The 20,304-nt window shown below is 39.5% G+C and overlaps 1 protein-coding gene across 5 annotated transcripts in view; it reads right to left on the bottom strand.

Annotated features, from left to right (window-relative positions):
• The window catches only part of GSAP (gamma-secretase activating protein), a 94,178-nt gene that overhangs the window by 61,908 nt on the left and 11,966 nt on the right, over positions 1–20,304 (bottom strand). For 4 of the 5 annotated variants that reach the window (XM_059934103.1, XM_059934100.1, XM_059934101.1 and 1 more), the window contains exons 2-8: positions 18,411–18,487; positions 17,367–17,423; positions 15,119–15,188; positions 14,757–14,810; positions 7,401–7,489; positions 3,228–3,297; positions 1,974–2,023 (exon numbers count right to left, since the gene is read on the bottom strand). Coding sequence is in view for 3 of the 5 variants with exons in the window: in XM_059934100.1 (XP_059790083.1) it covers positions 1,974–2,023; positions 3,228–3,297; positions 7,401–7,489; positions 14,757–14,810; positions 15,119–15,188; positions 17,367–17,423; positions 18,411–18,487 (467 nt within the window). In the remaining 2 variants the exon portion in view is untranslated. Of the gene's footprint in view, positions 1–1,973; positions 2,024–3,227; positions 3,298–5,354; positions 5,360–7,400; positions 7,490–14,756; positions 14,811–15,118; positions 15,189–17,366; positions 17,424–18,410; positions 18,488–20,304 lie in introns of those variants that run through there. The other variant, XM_059934104.1, reaches the window with a different exon arrangement.

The following is a 20,304-nucleotide window of genomic DNA, read 5'->3' as shown; positions in this document are numbered from 1 at the left end:
TAGCAAGAACATGATCATCGGAACATGGCAACCAGGTTCTCTCCCTCTCTAGAGTTTCCTCACCTCTGTGAGTCTAGGTTGTCGTGTTCCCTGTAAACATGGGGATAATTATAATACCACCTCTATTGTGTAGGGATGTTGTGATGATTCCACAGACTTGCACATGGCCTTATGAAGCTGTCATCTAAGCCTTTAAGAATGAGGGCAGAAGTGCCTCACAGAAGGGCACATGTAGATGAGGGAGCGCTGAGACCATATTGTCTTGGCCAGGAGAATCCTTCCTGGGCTTCTGACAGGTGCCTGCTGGCCTCACGCTCTCTGCAGTGTCTCTCATGGCTCCCAACCCCTCTTCTAACCAGCCAGTCCTCTGTCTGTGTCCATCTCCACTTCCTGACCCCCAACTTGTTTATTTAACTCTCTCCTCTAAATTCTCATTGCTGGCTTTGGGATTCTGCACCTTGGTCTCTCCTCTCTGGCCTGACCCTTTTCTGACCACTGGCCTTGTCTTTGCCCTGCCATCCACTCAGCCACTAGTGGCCCAGAGCTCCAGCCACATACTTTCTGGTCATTTTCCAGCCAGGCCTCTTGATTTGACACTTTCAATCATAGATACATAATTAATAAATGCCATCTCCCATTTCAATTTTGTTCACATAATTTAAAATTAAAATCAGAGAGAGACAATTTCGATGCAGACTATTTAAATATTGAAGGAAGTCATTTTAATATCAATAATATATTAAGATCTTAGACAAACTGTCAAGAAAAAGACAACCCAGGAAAAAATAGACGAGGATATAACTAAGCAATTTTCAGAAAAACAAATTCACATAGCCAATAAGCAAAGAAGATGCTCAAACTCATCAATATTAAGGGAAACACAACCTCGAATAATAATGATATCAACTTAAACGCATCAAACTGGATTTTTTTAAAGGCAAGTACATCTATTACTGGTATGGATAGAGGGAAAGGGTATTTTTATACTTTGATTGCAAAACTGAAGTGTTACAAGTTTTTTGGAAAGCAATCTGGCAAAATCTGTTGAAGTTTATTAAATGCATATAACCATCAATCCACTTATCCATCCCTGAGGATTTAACCCAAAAAAACACATGTACCAAACATGTAAAGTTAAAAACATTTGAGACAATTTGTAATGCAAACAAATAAAAGGGGGAAAAAAGGCAATCAAGTGAATATCCATCCATGGGAGAATGGTGACAAAACTGTGCACATCCATGCCAGGGACTATTTGTACTTCTAAAGATAATGAACTGAGCTGCTCTAGGGTGCCTGTAGGTAATTCCACAAAGTTGAATGAGGAAGGAGTGAATAATAAACAAACCCCTGGGTGTGTCAGGGGTGGAGATGGGAGACACTTTGTATGGAGCAAAGTGTGAAAGGATATACACCAGGTTGTGAACAAAAATTAGAGGTGAAAAGGCAAGGGAGAAGTAGAAAACAAGCAAAAAAGAAAAGAAAACTGAACTATATAGAACCTTAGCATATATGTTATGATCCCATTTATTATGTGTATGTATGTGTATATATGTATAAAAATTAGAGAAAAAAGTTCTCTATTTAGAAACCTATATGGATACCCATGATATATTAAGTAAAAAGCAAAAGCAGCAAATTAATATTTATATTATGATTCTATTTTGGTAAAAGCAACTGAATCCCAGCATCTGTACACCTAACCTTGAGCAAGCTACAAGGCATGGAAAAGGCCACACAAGGCTGTCATTAGTTATCTCAGGAGACTGAGATTGGGGGGTGAGGTAGATAGAAAGGAGATAATCAACTCCTTCATGTATCTTGTATTATTTCACATGTTACAACAGCAAGACTATAATTTGAAAGACACCAAATAAAGTAGTATGTTTCTATAACAATCCATCTTTAATAGTCTAGAAATGCCACTCTTTATGGGAAAAAACTCTAAAGCGAAAGGAATTTCAAATATTTACCACTCTATTTCCATCTTCTCGGGTAACTTGGATATGAAGTTGTTCAATATCTTTTAAAAAATAAACAATAGAGAGTTTAACCTTCATGAAAAATATGAGTACTTTTTTTCACCTAACAGTTGTGAACATTTTTTTATAAAAGCAAAGCAGATTAAACAACCGGCTGAAAAACAGTATTATCACAGATGGCAATCTCACAAGGTTCAAAACAAAACCCACCTTTCTCCACCCTCCCTTTACAGTCTGTTTCAAGTCCAGCATTTACTCTGCTCCTCAATATCAACAATACATGAAGCATTTAACTCTTCTGCTCCCCTGGGTTCCCTTAACAAGTATTTCCCTCCCCTATACCATCAGTCTTACATAGGGCTAATAAGGGCTCATTTGGCAGGGTTTATCTTCAATTTCCAAATACCCAATACCTCTTTATATGAAAACATCAGATAGAAAACTCATTATGCCAGATATTAGGGGAAGGTATTTTTATAGGGGTCATTAACAGAACTCTGAACACTTTATTGATGTGTAGATGGTCTATTTTTCTCAGTAAGCGATTTAGATTCAGCTATATGTACCTTGTGCTGGTTCTAGCTCCAAAAATGTGAGACAGATTATTGCGTAAGAGTATAGGAAGTGAACACAAACCTAACCCCTCAGACTTGTCCTTCTAATTATAAACCAGCACTTTCACTTTATAACATGAAAGACAGCTTACTAGATAAGATGCACCGGTGAATTCTGTCCTTTCTCCACCCTTCCCCCAACTTGAAATCATCATTAAAGGATGTCCCAATCTTACCTGCCTCTATCTGAACTTGACCAAGTTACTATGTGTCCTCGAGTTCTGCCATGGGATTCTTCTACCTTCTAATGCCTTTCCCTCTGTCCGTCCAAGCCTCTCTCCTTAAATCATGGTTATCCACTGTGACAGACATCTTAAAGAAGGATGGACTAAAGAAGGCAAAAATGACCTGCACAACTATTCTACAAATATTCTACCATGTGCCCAAACTAGAAATCCATATATGCAGGAGCCCATCATATACGGAGGCAGAGCCTAAGGGAACAACAAGTAGAAACAGAAGGAAAGCCCTTCCACAGGAGTCCTAGGTCTCCAATGGACAGTGGACCCTCAGCAGTGGCGAGGTCAGTGGACCCTCAGCACTGGTGAGTGGACAGCTAGAAGATTCATCACGCCCTTCCTACGCTTCACTGGGAGATGCGCCGTTCATGAAGTACTCACGATATACTTACATTTCTCTTCTGAAATCAGTAGCAGATGATTCTCTGGTAGAGGGTGACTTTCAACATGTGGGTAGAGGAACTGTAAAAAGGAAATTAATCAAAATCATAAGCAACTACCTTGCTTACACAATTATTTCAAAAGTTGTGTTTGATCACTATACTACTACAGACCATAGAAGGGACTGGGAACCACAGAATAGTTTAGGCGAATCACATTCACACACATACATTACAGATGGAAGCAAGGAAGAAAAAGGAACACTTTCAGGAGCTCAGTTTTCCAGGGGAGGATTGATCACAGGTCCAACACAATTCATTTAAACAGGCTAAAGTGTAAGCCATTTCTAGGGATGGTGCTTCCTATTTGGAATATGTGATTCTGAAGCCAATCAGAAACAATGTAAATAACATTTGTACAGAAAGTTCTGTTTCACATGCACCAAAAAAGAGTGACTGATATAATTTGTTGTGCAGCTAACCCTAGTATTTAATTTGAGAGCCAAGTAAATGTACTCTCTGTGACAACTTCCAAAGTCCCACATCCAAGAGAAAAAGCAAAATAGAACCAGGGACTTTCCAGGAAAGGACAGTGAATCACAGTGTGGCAAGTGGTGGAGGATTTACCTCAAAGCACAGAACGACTGCCACTGGGAAGAAAAGGCTTGATCCACCCCACTCCTCCTCCTCTGTGCCCACTCTTATTTGTCAGCCCACAGGACAAAGCAGGCAGCCAGAAACACAAGGCCTGACACTGTCAGCTGTGATAATGAGGGAAAACTGGCCATGGGATAACTCCAGTGACTTAATTCTTTCATCATCAAAAGGGTAACTATAAAACAGCAGTTTCATTTTGCAACATGAAAGACAGCTTACTAGATAAGATCCACTGGCGAATTTTGGGTTTTCCCTCCAAACTTTAAAGCATACTGAAAGAACATAACTTTTCATGTCCTTGTTTTAAAGCCTGCAGCCTCTCTAAAGACTAGGAAAAATTTTGACAAAATATACTACCTGGTGTCCTAACTTTTCATAATGACAAATTAGAAACAGAACTTGTCAACTTTTTAAAAAATTAATTAATTTATTTACTTTTATTTTTTGACTGCACCATGCGGAATGCGGGATCTTAGTTCCCGGACCAGGGATCGAACCTCCGCCCCCTGCAGTGGAAGGGTGGAGTCTTAACCACTGGACCACCAGGGAAGTCCCTAGAACTGGTCAACTTTTAACATTGCTTACACTCAAGTTTCCCTTTCAGAAAAACAAAACTTTAACTATATACCATTCTTCACAGCAAAAAACTCAAAACTGTAAAATAGACAGGAATGCAGAATTCAGCTACGAGAATAATATAGACCTTATTATCTGCTGATTTGTGAAATTGTGCACATTAAAAAGGATACTTTGGGGACTTCTCTGGCAGTCCAGTGGTTAAGACTTTGTCTTCCAATGCAGGGGGTGTGGGTTCAATCCCTGGTCGGGGAGCTAAGATCCCACATGCCTCTTGGCCAAAAAACCAAAACATAAAACAGAAGCAATATTGTAACAAATTCAATAAAGACTTTAAAAATGGTCCACATCAAAAAAAAAAAAATCTTAAAAAATAGAAAAGGATACTTTGTGTACTGGGGTTGAGGAGAAGCAATGATGAGTGACACCACATAGATAATGGAAGGGCAAATACTCAGTGCCTCAAAATAAGGAGAAACTACAGATTTGGCCTCCCCTGGGTCTACAGAGGTGGCCAGGGCCTGCTGGCTTAGGACTGTGACCTGGACTAAGGTGCTGACCAGTTCTAAACCTTTGCCTGGTCTCTGTGAGGCAATCAGTGAAAATGTAATTTTAAAAGTTCCATTCAGGTGATGGTTGTTTTTCTTTCTAATTTGAGGCAACCCTGAAGCAAGGCCTAGAAGTGAGAATATACATAGACAGGGTTCAGACAGAGCTCTACAAAAGTGTGCAACATTTTGTAGGGTTTTGTTTTGTTTTGTCTGCATTGTGAGTAGGAATCTATATAGATTAGATTATATCATATTAGGAAAATATTTATCTTGTAAATATCGAGCTAGACTCTGATTATTAATATTCATCGATGGAAGGTATGTACTATAGGCATGTAGACGAGTGTGTAATTACCCAATGGAACTATCTGGAAGATGCAATCATGCTGGTGGGGAACCCTCCAAGGATCCCAGATTGGGATCCAGACCCCACTCACTACTGTCTTGCTGAAGTTCCTCCATGAAGGGGGTCAAAGCTGCACATGTAGACTTAGGGAAATGTACTACTGGAAATCATCATGGACGTTCTGGTAAGAAAAAGGAGAGAGATCGCAGGGCAGGACCAAACTCCATGGACAGTGAACGGTGTTTCTCCAAAGGAGAGCAGAAGGGAGAGAGGAAGAAGATGGGGATTTGCCATGGATGTAGGCTTGGAGGAGTTTCTCCAGAGGCCTAAGCGTGAGGAGCAGGGAGCAGGGCTAGGAACTGAGATGGGCCCACAACATCAGTGTGGGTCTACTTCACGTGGGTGGGGACTTTTCCTTTGGCCTACAGATGACATCATGCATCTTGTACTTTTAATTTTTTTTAATTAAGATAAAATGCACATAACACAACATTCACTATTCACAATTTTCACTATTAAGTATACAATTCAGTAATTTTTAATATATTCACAATGTAGTGCAACCATATACTTGTAAAAACTTTTTCCTTCCTACACTCTACCTTTTAGTTGCCCTCATCCTTCAATAATATCTCCACTGCCTACACAGCCCTGGATAAAGATGCTAAGGAAACCAAAATAACAGGCCAGGAAAGGGAAGTGTCCCACAGTCAGCCCTGCACTGATGACACTGTAAACAGAGTGGCTTCCTGGGGGAGGGAACGCAGCTTAGGAGCTCCACGCCAGGCCCTGTCTGGCAGGGAGCAGCGGCCCACAGAGAAGCCAGAGTGGTGGCGAAATGCACAACTGCAAGGACTGGCTGACAGTGGACGATTGGGCACATGAGAGACAATCCCCTCTCCCAACACACATTGCAAGACGGAGACCCACAGCCAGAGGCTGGGAGTGGGTGCGGGGAGGGGGAGGCTACACAAGGCAATTGTGCATCAACCCTGCATGAATATGGATAGTTGATTCTTGTTCTCTGCGGTAGTTATGTTCCATAAAGTCACCAAAAACACTGAAAACTGAACCATTGCTCCCAAGGGAAATACAGGGATAGGATCCTGTGAGCCTCTAGTTACAACATTTTTGTCAACAAATCAAAACAAAACTTTGTCTAATGTGTGTTCCTGTTTAAAAGACACTTTATTTCATATACACTGTTGATTCGCTAGCATTGAACTCAGTCAACAGTACTATAAGCTAATGCCTAAATGAAGTTTATCTAATTAACACACGTGTTCTCTGAAAAGAATATCGCAGGCTTCTTGCACTTAGGAACATGAGACAGCACTTCAGCAATACACTTGGGGGACATTTTAAACAGTGAAATCACCAAGAAAAGCCAAAGAGTGTGAAAAACATGGCACTAAGTTGACTGTGAAAACAACATTTGTTTGCACTCTGAGAACTGAATCAAGAAGGCAGTGTCACCTTGTTCTACCTCATCTGGGAACATGTGCATCAGTTGAAAATTTTTTCACTGCTTTGCCCATGTCTGCAAATGACTGTGAAAGCACCATGAGTACTGAGTTTGGGGTAACGAATAAATTTTAGTGGGTAGTAGAATTTGCAAATTCTATGTGCAAGTAATGAGAATTGACTATATCTAGTCTACTTGTGTTATACACACAGTGCTTCTGCATCGATTCATAGAGTTGACAAATTCAGGGATTAATTATATCATTTAATCATAGGTATTTAATCTGTCAACTCTACGAACACATTAGATAAACCATTTTTAAACTTCTTTTAAATGTGTTTTGATATTCTATATTTTATCACATAAAAACACTATAGTACTATTAGACAAACCATGATAGAGAGAGAGCTAGGTTTGAGTTTTGATTTTCATGTTTGCAGAGGAAGAGCTGTTAATTCCAGCCATACCCATTCACTGGATTGCTTTGAGGAAAGTGTGATAATGTGTGTGAAAGCACTTTGTAACACCACTGCCTCTAGGTTTCATGCTTTTTGATTAATGACATAAATGATAAAGATATGCTCACTTACCTGTACCCAAATATAGCTATCCACTGCTTTTAGAACTTTCACATTGTTAATGGGGTGGATCTCGACCAACAAAGTTAAGCACCTTGAACCTATAATGTAAAGGATGCTTTTAGTAGCAAAGTCCAGAATATCACAAATTATCTCCTACACATAGGTCTGAACTTTGGAAATGTAAAATGTATTACTTATTGTGTTAGCTACTCCACAAACAAAAGTATCTGTCTTAAAATTGACTTTGAGACTTCTTAAAACCCAAAGTAGATAAAGAAAACATCATTGGACTTCCCTGGTGGCGCAGTGGTTAAGAATCCGCCTGCCAATGCAGGGGACACGGGTTCAAGCCCCGGTCTGGGAAGATCCCACATGCTGTGGAGCAACTAAGCCCGTGAGCCACAGCTACTGAGACTGTGCTCTTGAACCCGCAAGCCACAACTACTGAGCCCTCATGCCACAACTACTGAAGCCCGCACGCCTAGAGCCCGTGCTCCACAACAAGAGAAGCCAACGCACTGAGAAGCCCGCTCGCCGCAACTACAGAAAGCCCACGCGCAGCAACGAAGACCCAACACAGCTAAAAATAAATTTAATTAATTAATTAAAAATATATATATATCATAAAGGAGAAGTCAATGTACAGGGAATAAGGAACAAGTTCCTACCCATTCCTCAGCCATTTTAAGATCACTTCACAGGCCCTCTCAGCTTCTAAGTCTAAACAAATATAACTCAGTTCAGTGTCACTGTAATTCTGCAGCACAGTGGCAAATATTGTTTGTGTAGGAAAATATAAAGATATTTCTGATGCATGAATGTGTTACGGTTGACAGCAACTAGGACAGGGGCTTGGCCTCCCTCAGGAAGGGTTGTGGAGCTGCATGGATAAAGACTAACTTATTTCCTCAGTGCCACATCTGAGCAAATGTCATAAAAGATAGCAATTAGGAGGAAGTGTTGGACACAGGATAGAATGGGGACATCCAAATGTAGGCCAAAAGTTCCCCTCCTCAGAAAAGGAGTTGCCTTATATTTGAGTTCTTATAACGACTAATATTCTCAGGTGCTTTCTCGGTGACTTTATTTTTTCATATGCATAAAACTATTTTTAAGTCTGGTGAGAGCCAACACATTGTCATTTATTTTTGATTTGAATTTTATTTTATTTATTTATTTTTATACAGCAGGTTCTTATTAGTTATCTATTTTATACATATTAGTGTATATATGTCAATCCCAATCTCCCAGTTCATCCCACCACCCCACCTGCCCTTGGTGCCCATACGTTTGTTCTCTACATCTGCGTCTCTATTTCTGCCTTGCAAACCGGTTCATCTGTACATTTTTCTACATTCCACATATATGCATTAATAGGCGATATTTGTTTTTCTCTTTCTGACTTGGTGACTTTATTTTGAATAATAATTTACAATTTGGGGATGGTGCAGCAGCCTGGAATTAAAGCAGTACCAGTTTTCACTATTTTCACTATTTAAGAAAGTAACCTAACAGCACTGCTTTATGTTAAGAAAAAGGAAAAAAAAAAGGTAAAGAATATAAAACAATTTCTGGGATACTGCCTCACAATTTTGAGGACTGGATATCTCTGTAAACACACCTTTTTAGAGATTACTAAAAAAGCAAAGCAGTGAGTGAGTTATTATGTGGGATCACAAATACACAATGACAGAACAAATGAAAAACAAATATTGCTTGGTTGATGGGTATGTGTAGCTTAGAATAAAAATCCAGTGACAGGATCATTCACAATTCAAAGGGGCTATATTTCTAATAACTGGAACAAGGTAAAGGTGAGGTACTTTGGGAATCTGCTTGATGACTCAAAAAATGGCTCTAAGAATAAGAGAGAGATTGACGTCAAAGATACTTGTGGAAAAAAATAGAATAAAAATGTTCTGTGAGAATGAGAAAAAAAGTAATTTTCCTTATTATGTTGTTTTAAGTGTATATAACTAGTTTAACATAGTAAATAGTAGAAGCTGATATTTGACTGTTTCATCTCTTGCCCTAAAAGTTTATATATTCCTTTTGGGGGAAAAAGGTTTTTGGGGGGCAGGCAACGGAATCTCCTCATTGGAAAAATAAGGAATCACTTTCTACTCGGCCTTTTTTGTCAGTGAATCTGTTCCCAGATGAGATAACCAGCTATCACAGCTAAATTCACTTGCCTTTGAAATGGGAGGATTACCAAGGTCAGAAACCATCTTCCTACACTAATTTTTTGCTTCTTTAGGGCAGCCCAGATACTTAACTAATATAAGTAGTTTAATGATAAGAGTAATTGTGCAAACAGAAATGTCTCTCAATAACATACCATGTGATTCCATAGTGTAACAGCAAGCACTCTGGATTAGGATTCTAGAGACATCGGTTCTAGTTTAAAATCTGCCACTAACCTAATATATACTTTCCAGCACTTCATGAAGCTTTCCTAGGCCTCAGTGCTTTGGGGGCTTTTGTTGTTGTTGTTTTTGGCCGCACCGTGTGTGCCTTGCGGGATCTCGGTTCCCTGCCCAGGGATTGAACCCAGGCCCTGGCAGTGAAAGCACCAAGTCCTAACCACTGGACCGTCAGGGAATTCCCAGTGCTTTGTTATTTACAAAATAAAGTGAAAAACTACAGAATCAGATCATTTCTACAATCATTTTCATCCATAAAATCCGCTGATTCCATGAAGTGCTTAAAGTTGTCTCAAGAATTCAGAGAATCCAGTTATCAGTGGAGACTGGGAGGGCATCACTGAAGGGCAAGATAGGTCCAGGCACAGGAAGGAGAGCAGCAGGATGAAAAGGGACAACATGGATGGACCTCAAGGGTGTTATGCTAAGTGAAGTAAGTCAAACGAAGAATGAAATAATGCCATTTGCAGCAACATGGTTGGACCTAGAGATGATCGTATTAAGTGAAGTAAGTCAGACAGAGAAAGACAAATATACGATATCACTTATATGTGAAATCTAAAAAAATGATACAAATGAACTTATTTACAGAAAAGAAACAGACTCACAGACAGAAAACAAACTTACGGTTACCAGAGGGGAAAGAGTTGGGGAGGGATAAATTAGGAATTTGGGATGAACAGATACACGCTACTACATGTAAAACAGATAAACAACAAGGTCTCAGTGTACAGCACAGGGAACTATATTCAATACCTTGTAATAACCTTGTATAAAGGAAAAGAATCTGAAAAAATACATATATGTATAACTGAATCACTTTGCTGGACACCAGAAACTAACACAACATTGTAAATCAACTATACTTTAATAAAAGACAAATACCGTATGATCTCTCTTACATGTGGAATCAAAAAAACCAAACCAAAACCAAAACCAAGCTTATAGATACAGAGAACGGATTGGTGGTTGCAGGAGGTGGGGGTAGAGGAGAGGTGGGGAGAAATGGATGAACATTTTTGTTTCGTTTTGTTTAAATTGAATTAAAAAAAAAATTTTTTTAAAGCACAGGAATAGGTATGGCATTGGGAGGATGAAGAGTGAGCAAAAGAACGAACCTGGTCTGATGCAGGTGAAGGTACATGTTGTGAAACGGTGACAAGGTTGGAAGAGTCCGGTAGAGTCTGGTTGCGAAGAAGCTCTGGTTATTAGAGCTCCGGAATCAAAGCACAGCTCCACGGAGCGTCTCCAGCACTTAACTGTCTATAATAGTGCCTGGAGTGCTGGAGCAGCAGTGGGGCCCAAGACACGAGGTTGCCCCTACTGCTCCGCACGGGGACCTGCTGTACCTTGGGGCAAACATAACTCCACCAGGGAGAGTGAAAGGGGCACCTAAGCCTGGCCCCTATGGAAGGCCATTTTCTAAATAAACATTAAGTCTGCCATGGCCTCAGCCAATAAGAGAAGCACTGCGGACAAAAAACTTACTGTAAAGTATGTAGACCAAGGAACCCTATCTTGCTCATATGAGAGATGTTACAGTTTGTGTCATTTGCAGTGGAAAAATCTCATTATAAGCAACAGAGTGTTAATACCTTGAGGCAAACTACATTTTATAATCAAATGGCTTATCAGGTTATTCATGGACAGATAAAATAAGTCTTTGCAAAAGGCAAAATATTTGCAAAATATTTGTTCAAAGGACAAATCATTATAATAGATCCTACAAGTCTTTCTGGTCACATAATTTCTGAAATCTTAACTGAACAGAAGGCCTTGTAAGTGTCTCCATGATCTGTCTGCACCTTACCCTCATTTCTCGCTGGCCTCAGTTCCCACCACTCTGCCGCTGTTCATGCCACTCCAGCCTCACTGACCTCACTATCCTTGAACAGTGAGTCTACCAAGTACTCTGGCCTCAGGGCCTTTGCGCTGGCTGTTCGTTCTGCCAGAAATGTGCTTCCCCGTGGCGCACGCTTGCTCCCTCCTTTCAGATCTCTGTTTAACCTCTCCTTTAATAGTGTTTCCTAGGATCATCCCTCAAATAAACTAACTGGGCTCAAATACTTGCCTCAGACTCTACTTACGGGGGAAACCCAAACTAAAACAAGAAGTCATCTCAGGGGACAGGATCACTTTAGCCACGAGGTGCTGGCACGAGGAAGTGGGGAGAGTGAAATAGGGAAGAAGAGTATGCAGTGTACGGGCACTGTCAATTGACTGACCACCTTGCATGGAGGGCACCTCAGAATCATCCACTTTAGGGCTGGAAAGGGGGAGTATTTATCCTTCAGCTCCTTGCCCCCCGATTGGTCATGGCTTATCCTATTGGAAATCCTTTCCAAACATACTTCCAGGTGGTACACATGCAGGTGGTAAGCAGATTTTCCCAAGGGCTCTGGGCAAAAAGCAAGAAGTAGGTAGAGCAGCTGAGGTGAGGCACTGCCTGTCAAATTACATTTGGGCAGAGCTGGTTCTCACTGTAGTGGCTGGTATAAAAGGTGAGCTAAGATAAAGTATGGGGTTTCCAATACAAAAATTAACACTATTCATTCTACTATTTTAAAAGATGTGATCAGATAATTTCACGAGAGGTACATCAAATTTTCAAGGCTTAGTAACATTACCTGAATAGGTTTTAACGTTGTAATCAAATCAAACTTACAATAAAGTTGGCCTGAAAGTACATTTTATGATATACATAATCGCCACTCTTCTGCATGACGATTAGGCATAGATGGTAAATATCATGTAAAGATTATAGTTCCTACTGGGTTTACCAACATAGTAAGGAATTTCTAAGGCTCAAAGGAATAAGGTTTCAAAAAGAACTGGGAGGCACAGGGAGCTAATCCAAGGTTCTGTACAGATGCCTAGGCTCATAATTGGGATGAACACAAGCAACTATTAGCCCAGGAGATCAGGCTCACATCCATTCCCTTGTTTTAGGAGTCAGAACACCAATGTTTTAGAACCTATCTTGCTTCAGCTAGTCCATTTCCGTCATCTCTGAATTAAGCACTGTACCTAATTCTAAGAGGAGCAGAGGATGCTAAGAGGAGGACATGAGGGACTTCCCTGGTGACACAGTGGTTGAGAATCCGCCTGCCAATGCAAGGGACACAGGTCCGAGCCCTGGTCCGGGAAGATCCCACATGCTGCGGAGCAACTAAGCCCGTGCGCCACGACTACTGAGCCTGTGCTCTAGAGCCCGAGAGCCACAACTACTGAAGCCTGTGAGCCTAGAGCCCGTGCTCCGCAACAAGAGAAGCCACCACAATGAGAAGCCCGCTCACTACAACGAATAGTAGCCCCTGCTTGTCGCAACTAGAGAAAGCCCGCATGTAACAACGAAGACCCAACACAGCCAAAAAAAAAAAAAAAAAACAGAGGAGGACATAACACAGAAGAGGGAAGAGGACTGCTGAGGTTCTCAGTATAACATGGCAGGAGGGAAGGTTGGGATGAGTAAAACAATGATGAGATTTCAGGGAAAGCCTTCTGCCCGCCAACATCTCTCCTAAACTGTTCTGCTGAGGTCCCTGAGAAGGTCCCATCCAGACTCAGTTCTGGTTCCCTTGACACTCTAAGCTGGCTCTGTGGGAGCCCAGGACTGCCTCATAAGCCTCATTGGAAAGTATTTATAAAGGGTTTTTCCATCATACATAACTGCAGGAAAATACGTCCGAGTGGGAACTCTGCTAACAAAAGAAGGAGCTTAAGTGCCAAACAAACAGAAGAGATGGAAAGCTCTGCAGGATAGGAATAGAAAGAGACTGACATGCGATCTACCTGACCAGAGGTTGAAAAATGGTAGTCCACAAGCTGGATCCAACCACAGGTGGTTATCATTGCCTGAAGAGAATTTTTTTTTAAATATCTGGGCTGGGACTTCCCTGGTGGCAAAGTGGTTAACAATCCGCCTGCCAATGCAAGGGACACGCGTTCGAGCCCTGGTCCGGGAAGATCCCACATGCCACAGAGCAACTAAGCCTGTGCACCACAACTACTGAGCCTGCGCTCTGGAGCCCACAAGCCTAGAGCCCGTGCTCCGCAACAGGAGAAGCCACCTCAGTGAGAAGCCCATGCACCTCAACGAAGAGTAGCCTCCACTCACCGCAACTAGAGAAAGCCCATGCGTAGCAACAAAGACCTAACGCAGCCAAAAATAAATAAATAAATTTATTTATTTAAAAAAAAAATATCTGGGCCAACATTTAAAAATTAAAATTTTACATAAAAGTCCATACTTCTCTTGATAAATTGAAAAGCTGGTCCCACTAGGCTTATTGCCCAACTTTGGAGATGGGACACATGCCTCATGGGGCACCCTGCCTACCACTAGACCCTATAGCTCGCCATGTGGGCAATTGCCACTCCTCTCCTGCACCCATTGTATCCCCAGCACTGTGCATTGGGCCTGACCCACTGCAGGCACTCCATATTTGTTGAGTTCTGGACAGATGGATGATAAAAAATGTTAAAAGGAAGTGAGGGAGGGAATCATATAAGTAATCAACTATGAAGTGGGCCTTGGTAAATGAGTAGAACTGATTTTTTTTAGAATTGGTAGACTATTCATAATGCAATATGTGTTGCTTAGAAGTTCACCAGATAACAGGATAAAATGGCATTCTCCAAGCAATACTAACGTCTTCCCAACCTTTTGTACCAGCTTCTGCCTGTAGGGTTTCTAGTGTGTTCTCCATGTTCAGTCTACAGATGCTAACTGCCTTTTTAATATTTCTATTATTCACTGTTATATTATTTTCTGTACTTTGTTTACTTGGAAAAAATGTAAAGAAACCTCTTTTTCATGCTTGACATGACCTTTGCCTTTTTATTCTGAGATAAAGCTATTTGTAAAAATGTTTGCAATTTGACTTAGTAGTTCAAGAAATCTTCATCTCTCAACAAGTACTAAAAACTGTGATTTCATTACCTGGTTGAAGCTCATTCCTTCTTCCTTCTTTAGCAGCTTGAACTAAACTTGTGGCTAATGGAAAAAGAAAAAAATAATCCATTAGCAAATGATCCATACAGTGGCTTGTTAAAGTTTAACATTTTATACCCAAAATAAGTGAGGGCTCAAAGCTGTCAGTGGATGATTAAGGTGAAATACAAAGTATTCTTTTTCGTAGACAGACTCTACAGATTCTTTATTTCAAACCTAATCTCCCAACTGCATCTTCTCCCAGAAAATCATTGTTATAGAATGATCAAATATTGCAAAAATTCAATACTTTGAAACTAAAAAAATGTAGTTTAGTTCTTGACTTGTAGCAATGAAAGAGTTCAACTTACCCAACAAAGTTCTCTCCCTGTTGACCGAGCAACTGACAACTTGCAAGTCTTTCTCAAATGTATAGAGATGCTATTAAAACAAAAGTATTTTTCAATTTGGAGTTTCATGTTAAACAACAATTTCATGAATGCAATTCCCATTCAGCTCTCTAGCAAGTATCATTGTGGCAAAGCATTTTATTAAAGAACCACCTGTGAACCAGTTTATCCATACTGAGAAGTTTCAGATTATTTTTTAAGAAAAATGTTTGCTATTGTAGGCCATCTTTGGCACTGAAACTTAACCATGAGACGACATAGTATAGTGGTTAAGAGTATAGAACTTGGAGCCAAGCTAGACCCAGGTTCAAATCCTAACTCTGCCACTTGCTAGCTTGTGTGACTTTAGATGAGTTATTCAACCTTTCTATCCTCCCATCAGTAAAACAGGAATCATAACACTACCTATCTCAGGAGATCCTTAGAAGTGATGTTAGATAATCCACGTGAAAGTACTTACTACAATGTCTGCCACACATAATAAATACTCAAGTGTTAGCTATTATGATTATTGAGGCAAGTAACACTAATCAAATGACATGACTATGACATCATTAACTATGTCTAAGAGACTGCCACAAGTGCATCCCCTAAAGGACTCTCATATTTAGAACATTGGCAAAGCAGTCTTCTTTTTTATTTAATCTTTATTTTTATTTTCTTGCTGTTTGATTGTTGCAAGATTCCATTTCCCGGAATAGTAAAGAAAATTAAAATGGTCATGCTGAAGGAGGATGTGAGGTGCAGATTGAGGAACTGGAGCCAATCACAGTTATATTAAGTAAACTCGCTTAAAATACAATTAGAGGATAAGGAAAGATAGAGCCTTAGACTTCAGGAGAGAGCAGGCTAAGAGAAACAGTGACTGCAGAACTATTACGAAGGTAATTAGTACCTGCAGACTAAAGAACCACTGAGAACATACTAGAATCCAGTGGCCAGAAGTTGATAGAAAATGTTGAAAAGTCAGGAAAAGGGAACTTTGAGTTAATAAGAAGGCTCTGAATTCATGTGAGAAATTTTGGTTTCCTTTGACTCTTGCTCTAACTGAGGGATTATTATTTATAAGTAAGAAGAGTCATGAATGTATATACTTAAGTTTTTAGTGTTTTATCCTTTTAAATAATAGATAACACACAAGGAGAGTCTCAGCGTTTAAAACATGCAAACACTACCAAGTAAAATGTCTACGTTCTCCATAACATTCACCCAATTCCAATTTCCTCTGAAAAGGAAACATGTTTGTAATTTGCTCTGTAGCCTTCCAGATCATTCAAAATGAGTTTTTAATATATATTTATGCACATATATATTTTTCTTGCAAGATTTTTAAACATAAATGGAATGTGTTATTCTGGCAACTTGCTTTTTTCATGTAATAATGTGTTTTGGAGTGCCTTCTGTGCCAGTGTCCATTTATAGACTTCTTAGTCCCTCAATATTGGTAAATTGTTTTGTTTTAATTTATTTTTATTTATTTATTTTTGGCTGCACTGGGTCTTCGCCACTGCGCGCGGACCCCCTCCAGTTGTGGAGAGGGGCTGCTGCTCAGCAGTTGTGGAACAGGGGCCTAGCTGCTCCGCAGCATGTGGGATCCTCCCGGGCCAGGGCTCGAACCCGCATCCCCCGCACTGGCGTGCAGATTCCCAACCACTGCGCCACCAGGGAAGTCCCTGGTAAATTGTTTTTATGCAGGCACAAAGTGACTCTCTCCCATTTGCCTCAAGAATTTGACACGCCTGTCACATTAACCAATGTCTTACGTGAGTGGTTTGAGGAAAGATTAAGAAAAGGAGGCTGGTTCTAAACCTGGATCTTTGAGAAGTAATGAGAAGCAAGAACAGTGAAGGTTAAGCAGAAGCAGAACTCAGAGCCAGAGGTCATTATGAGATCCTAAGCTTCTGGGAGCACACAAATCCTGGGGAGGGCATTGGACTTCCTACATTCCTATAGAACATTGGATAATTGGTTTGAGCCAACTTGGCTTAAATCTCAAAGGACTAAGAGACCAGGTGACGTTCTGTTCCAAGAGTCCTTACACTTATTTTTTTTTTAAGATAATGGTAAAGGGAGAAGAGAAGGAAGGCAAAGAAATATAAACTAAATTTTTAGAAAATAAAATGAAATAAGAAGTTGTATCTAGAAAGAAGGAAAACTTTAAAAGCAGTAAAGTAACCAATAAGTAACTATAATCTATGGTGATTTTTACCTCATTTTGTTTGGTTTGGTAATCATACAATCCAAAGAAGACATTTCCCTTATCATCCTGAAAAGAAAAAATTAACTAGATGTTAATTAAATGTCATTGTTTAGGAAGTTACTAGTTTTAAAAGAAACCTGCAGTAATTCAACCAGTATTAGCAACAAGCACTCTAAAGGTAGCCTGCTGTGCATGTCAGAGAGGGACTGAACCTGTTTCTGCTGGTCATATGGATCAAAGAGTGAAAGGGAATAAGAATGTACAGCTCAGTGAGTCTGGGGGACCCTGTCTACTAGGACTGAGCATGGTGAAGGAGCGAATCTTTTTGTACTTCCATTTATTTCTGTAAGAGAATATATATGACGGTCACTGAAAGTGGCTAGAACAAGTCCCTGATATTCTTATAAGTAAAACTTTTTGAATCGTACAACTCCTTGAACGCAGCATCCTCATAGATACAACTTAAAATAACTTTTTTTAAGCAAAAAGAAAAAAAAGTACAGTAATGCAACTGTGCAAAGCAAACTGACCACTGTTATTATTCTTCCACGTTTCACTACTACGGTAAAGTTATCTGTAAAGTTAAATTTTCTTTCCTTAGAACAATTAATATTGAAAACACACTGTCAAATAATAATACCTCAAAAGTCTGAGCATATATAAGTTTGAAAAGATGATGTAAAGTAATAATATTTAATATTTTCTCAAAGATAAAAATTTAACATTAATTAGGTTTAAACATCTTTTATTTGGCATTTTTCCTCTAGAAAATGAAACTGTTCATCTATTCAAAACATTTGAGCGCTGTGTCAGACACTGTGTAGTTTTTTATTTAAAAAAGAGAAAACATTTCATAAGACTGAATTTCAATTACCCTACTCAATCTCACAAAATAAAAAAAGTCATATGTTAAAGGTTAAATGCCAACAGGTCTTATTCACTACCCCTCAGTAAGATACAGCATAAAACTCTGTAAAAAAAAGAAATGGTTAAAATGGTATATTTTATGTTATGTATATTTTACCACAATTTAAAAAAAGAATATAGGCATACCTTATAGGTATAAATAATATTTCCATTTCTTTCAACATTTAGTACACGTAAGCTCTCATAATTGTTTTCTAAAACACCTGAAACAATAATAATAGCAAGTTAATACTTAGCAGAAGACGTTTAAAAACATATCTAACAAATACAATATTAGTGAAAAGCCAAATACAAAAGAATACTGATCATTCCATTACATGGAGTTTAAAAACAAGCAAGGCTAATCTATTTTATTAGAGATCAGACTAGTAATGACCTTCAGGGAAGAGGAAAGGAGCAGTGATTAGCAACTACCTCAAGGGAGCCTTGCTAATCAAAGTGTACACACTGGAAAACACCGGCAGAATCTACTGAAGCTGAATATATATGGCTCAAAAATTGCCCTTGTACATATATCTCATAAGAAGTATACACATATTGGGGCAAATAACACATATGACATCTACAGCAGTAGTTGGTTCAGAGACTTCCCTGGTGGCACAGCGGTTAAGAATCCGTCTGCCAATGTAGGGGACACAGGTTCAAGCCCTGGTCTGGGAAGATCCCACATGCCACAGGGCAACTATGCCCGTGCGCCACAACTACTGAGCCTGCGTTCTAGAGCCCGTGAGCCACAACTACTGAGCCCGCGTGCCACAACTACAGAAGCCCGCATGCCTAGAGCATGTGCTCCACAACAAGAGAAGCCACTGCAGTGAGAAGCCCACACACCGTAACAAAGAGTAGCCCCCGCTCGCTGCAACTAGAGAAAGCCTGCGCATGGCAACAAAGACCCAAAGCAGCCAAAAATAAATAAATATAGCACTATGGTTCATAATAGTCAAAACTGGAAACCCAAAATACCCATCAAGCAAAGAATGAATAAATTGTGGTATATTCAAACAATGGAATATTATACAACAATAAAAATGAATTAACTTGCTATAACATACACCATAAATGAGTACAAGAAGCCCACATACTCACCCCTCCCAAAAAAGGTACAAACTGTATGATTTAATTTACACACAAGTTTCAAAACCTGGCAAAAAGAATCTATTGTGCTAGATGAGTGATTGCTGGAAAGGATTATGAAGGGGACCTTTGGGGTTCTATTAATTTTCTCCTTCCGGCTCTGAGTGCTAGTTCCATGGGTGTGCCTCACTTTGTGAAAATTAACTGAGTTGTGCACTTGTGATTTATGTACTTTTCGGTATGAAGGCCAAATTTGATGAAGCATATAAAGATTTTTTACATAAAACATTTAACTTGTAAGTTAACTGACCATCATTTTTCTTCTAAAATTTTAGGATATTCCTCCGATTTCTACAGTTAAAGGATTTAAACACTGGTTAGAAACAGCATTGATAATTATCATCATTAATTGGGAAGAAAAGTATATTTCCCCAATTTCTTCAAAATTAAATTGCTTAAACTTGACTCATTTTCCCCACACAAGAATAGTATTATTAGATGTTAAAATATTATGTTGCTTATGACAAATTCCAATATTCAGACAAAACATATGCAAAATATCCTATAAATCAGAGCAAATTTCAGTTTGTATTCCTGATTAAAAAGGAAAAGTCAAGACACAAAATCAGGATAATTGGTGAGCTCAACCCCTGCACTGGAGCTGGGAGTGGAAAACATTTAGAGATGGTTCACTGAGAACTTAAGAATCATCCTGAGATCTCTCTTGCCAACTCCTCACAAGAAGAAGCTGCCTGGCTCTTCAGGGGGCAGGGCAAAGAGAGGGGCAAGTGTTGCTTATACATGGGTATATACACCTTTCAATGTATATTGAGGTATCAGACACATCATTCTCAATGATTAAAAAAATAAGAATAATCACTTGGTCTCTTAGGATAATAGTATGATTCAATTAGCTTACTGCTGAACAGCACTTCATAATTTACAG

The sequence above is a fragment of the Balaenoptera ricei genome, chromosome 9 (genome assembly GCF_028023285.1).
Source record: "Balaenoptera ricei isolate mBalRic1 chromosome 9, mBalRic1.hap2, whole genome shotgun sequence".
In the NCBI taxonomy this organism is placed as follows: Eukaryota; Metazoa; Chordata; class Mammalia; order Artiodactyla; family Balaenopteridae; genus Balaenoptera; species Balaenoptera ricei.
Note: the sequence above shows the minus strand (reverse complement) of the source record. Positions and strands in the feature narration are given on the sequence as shown.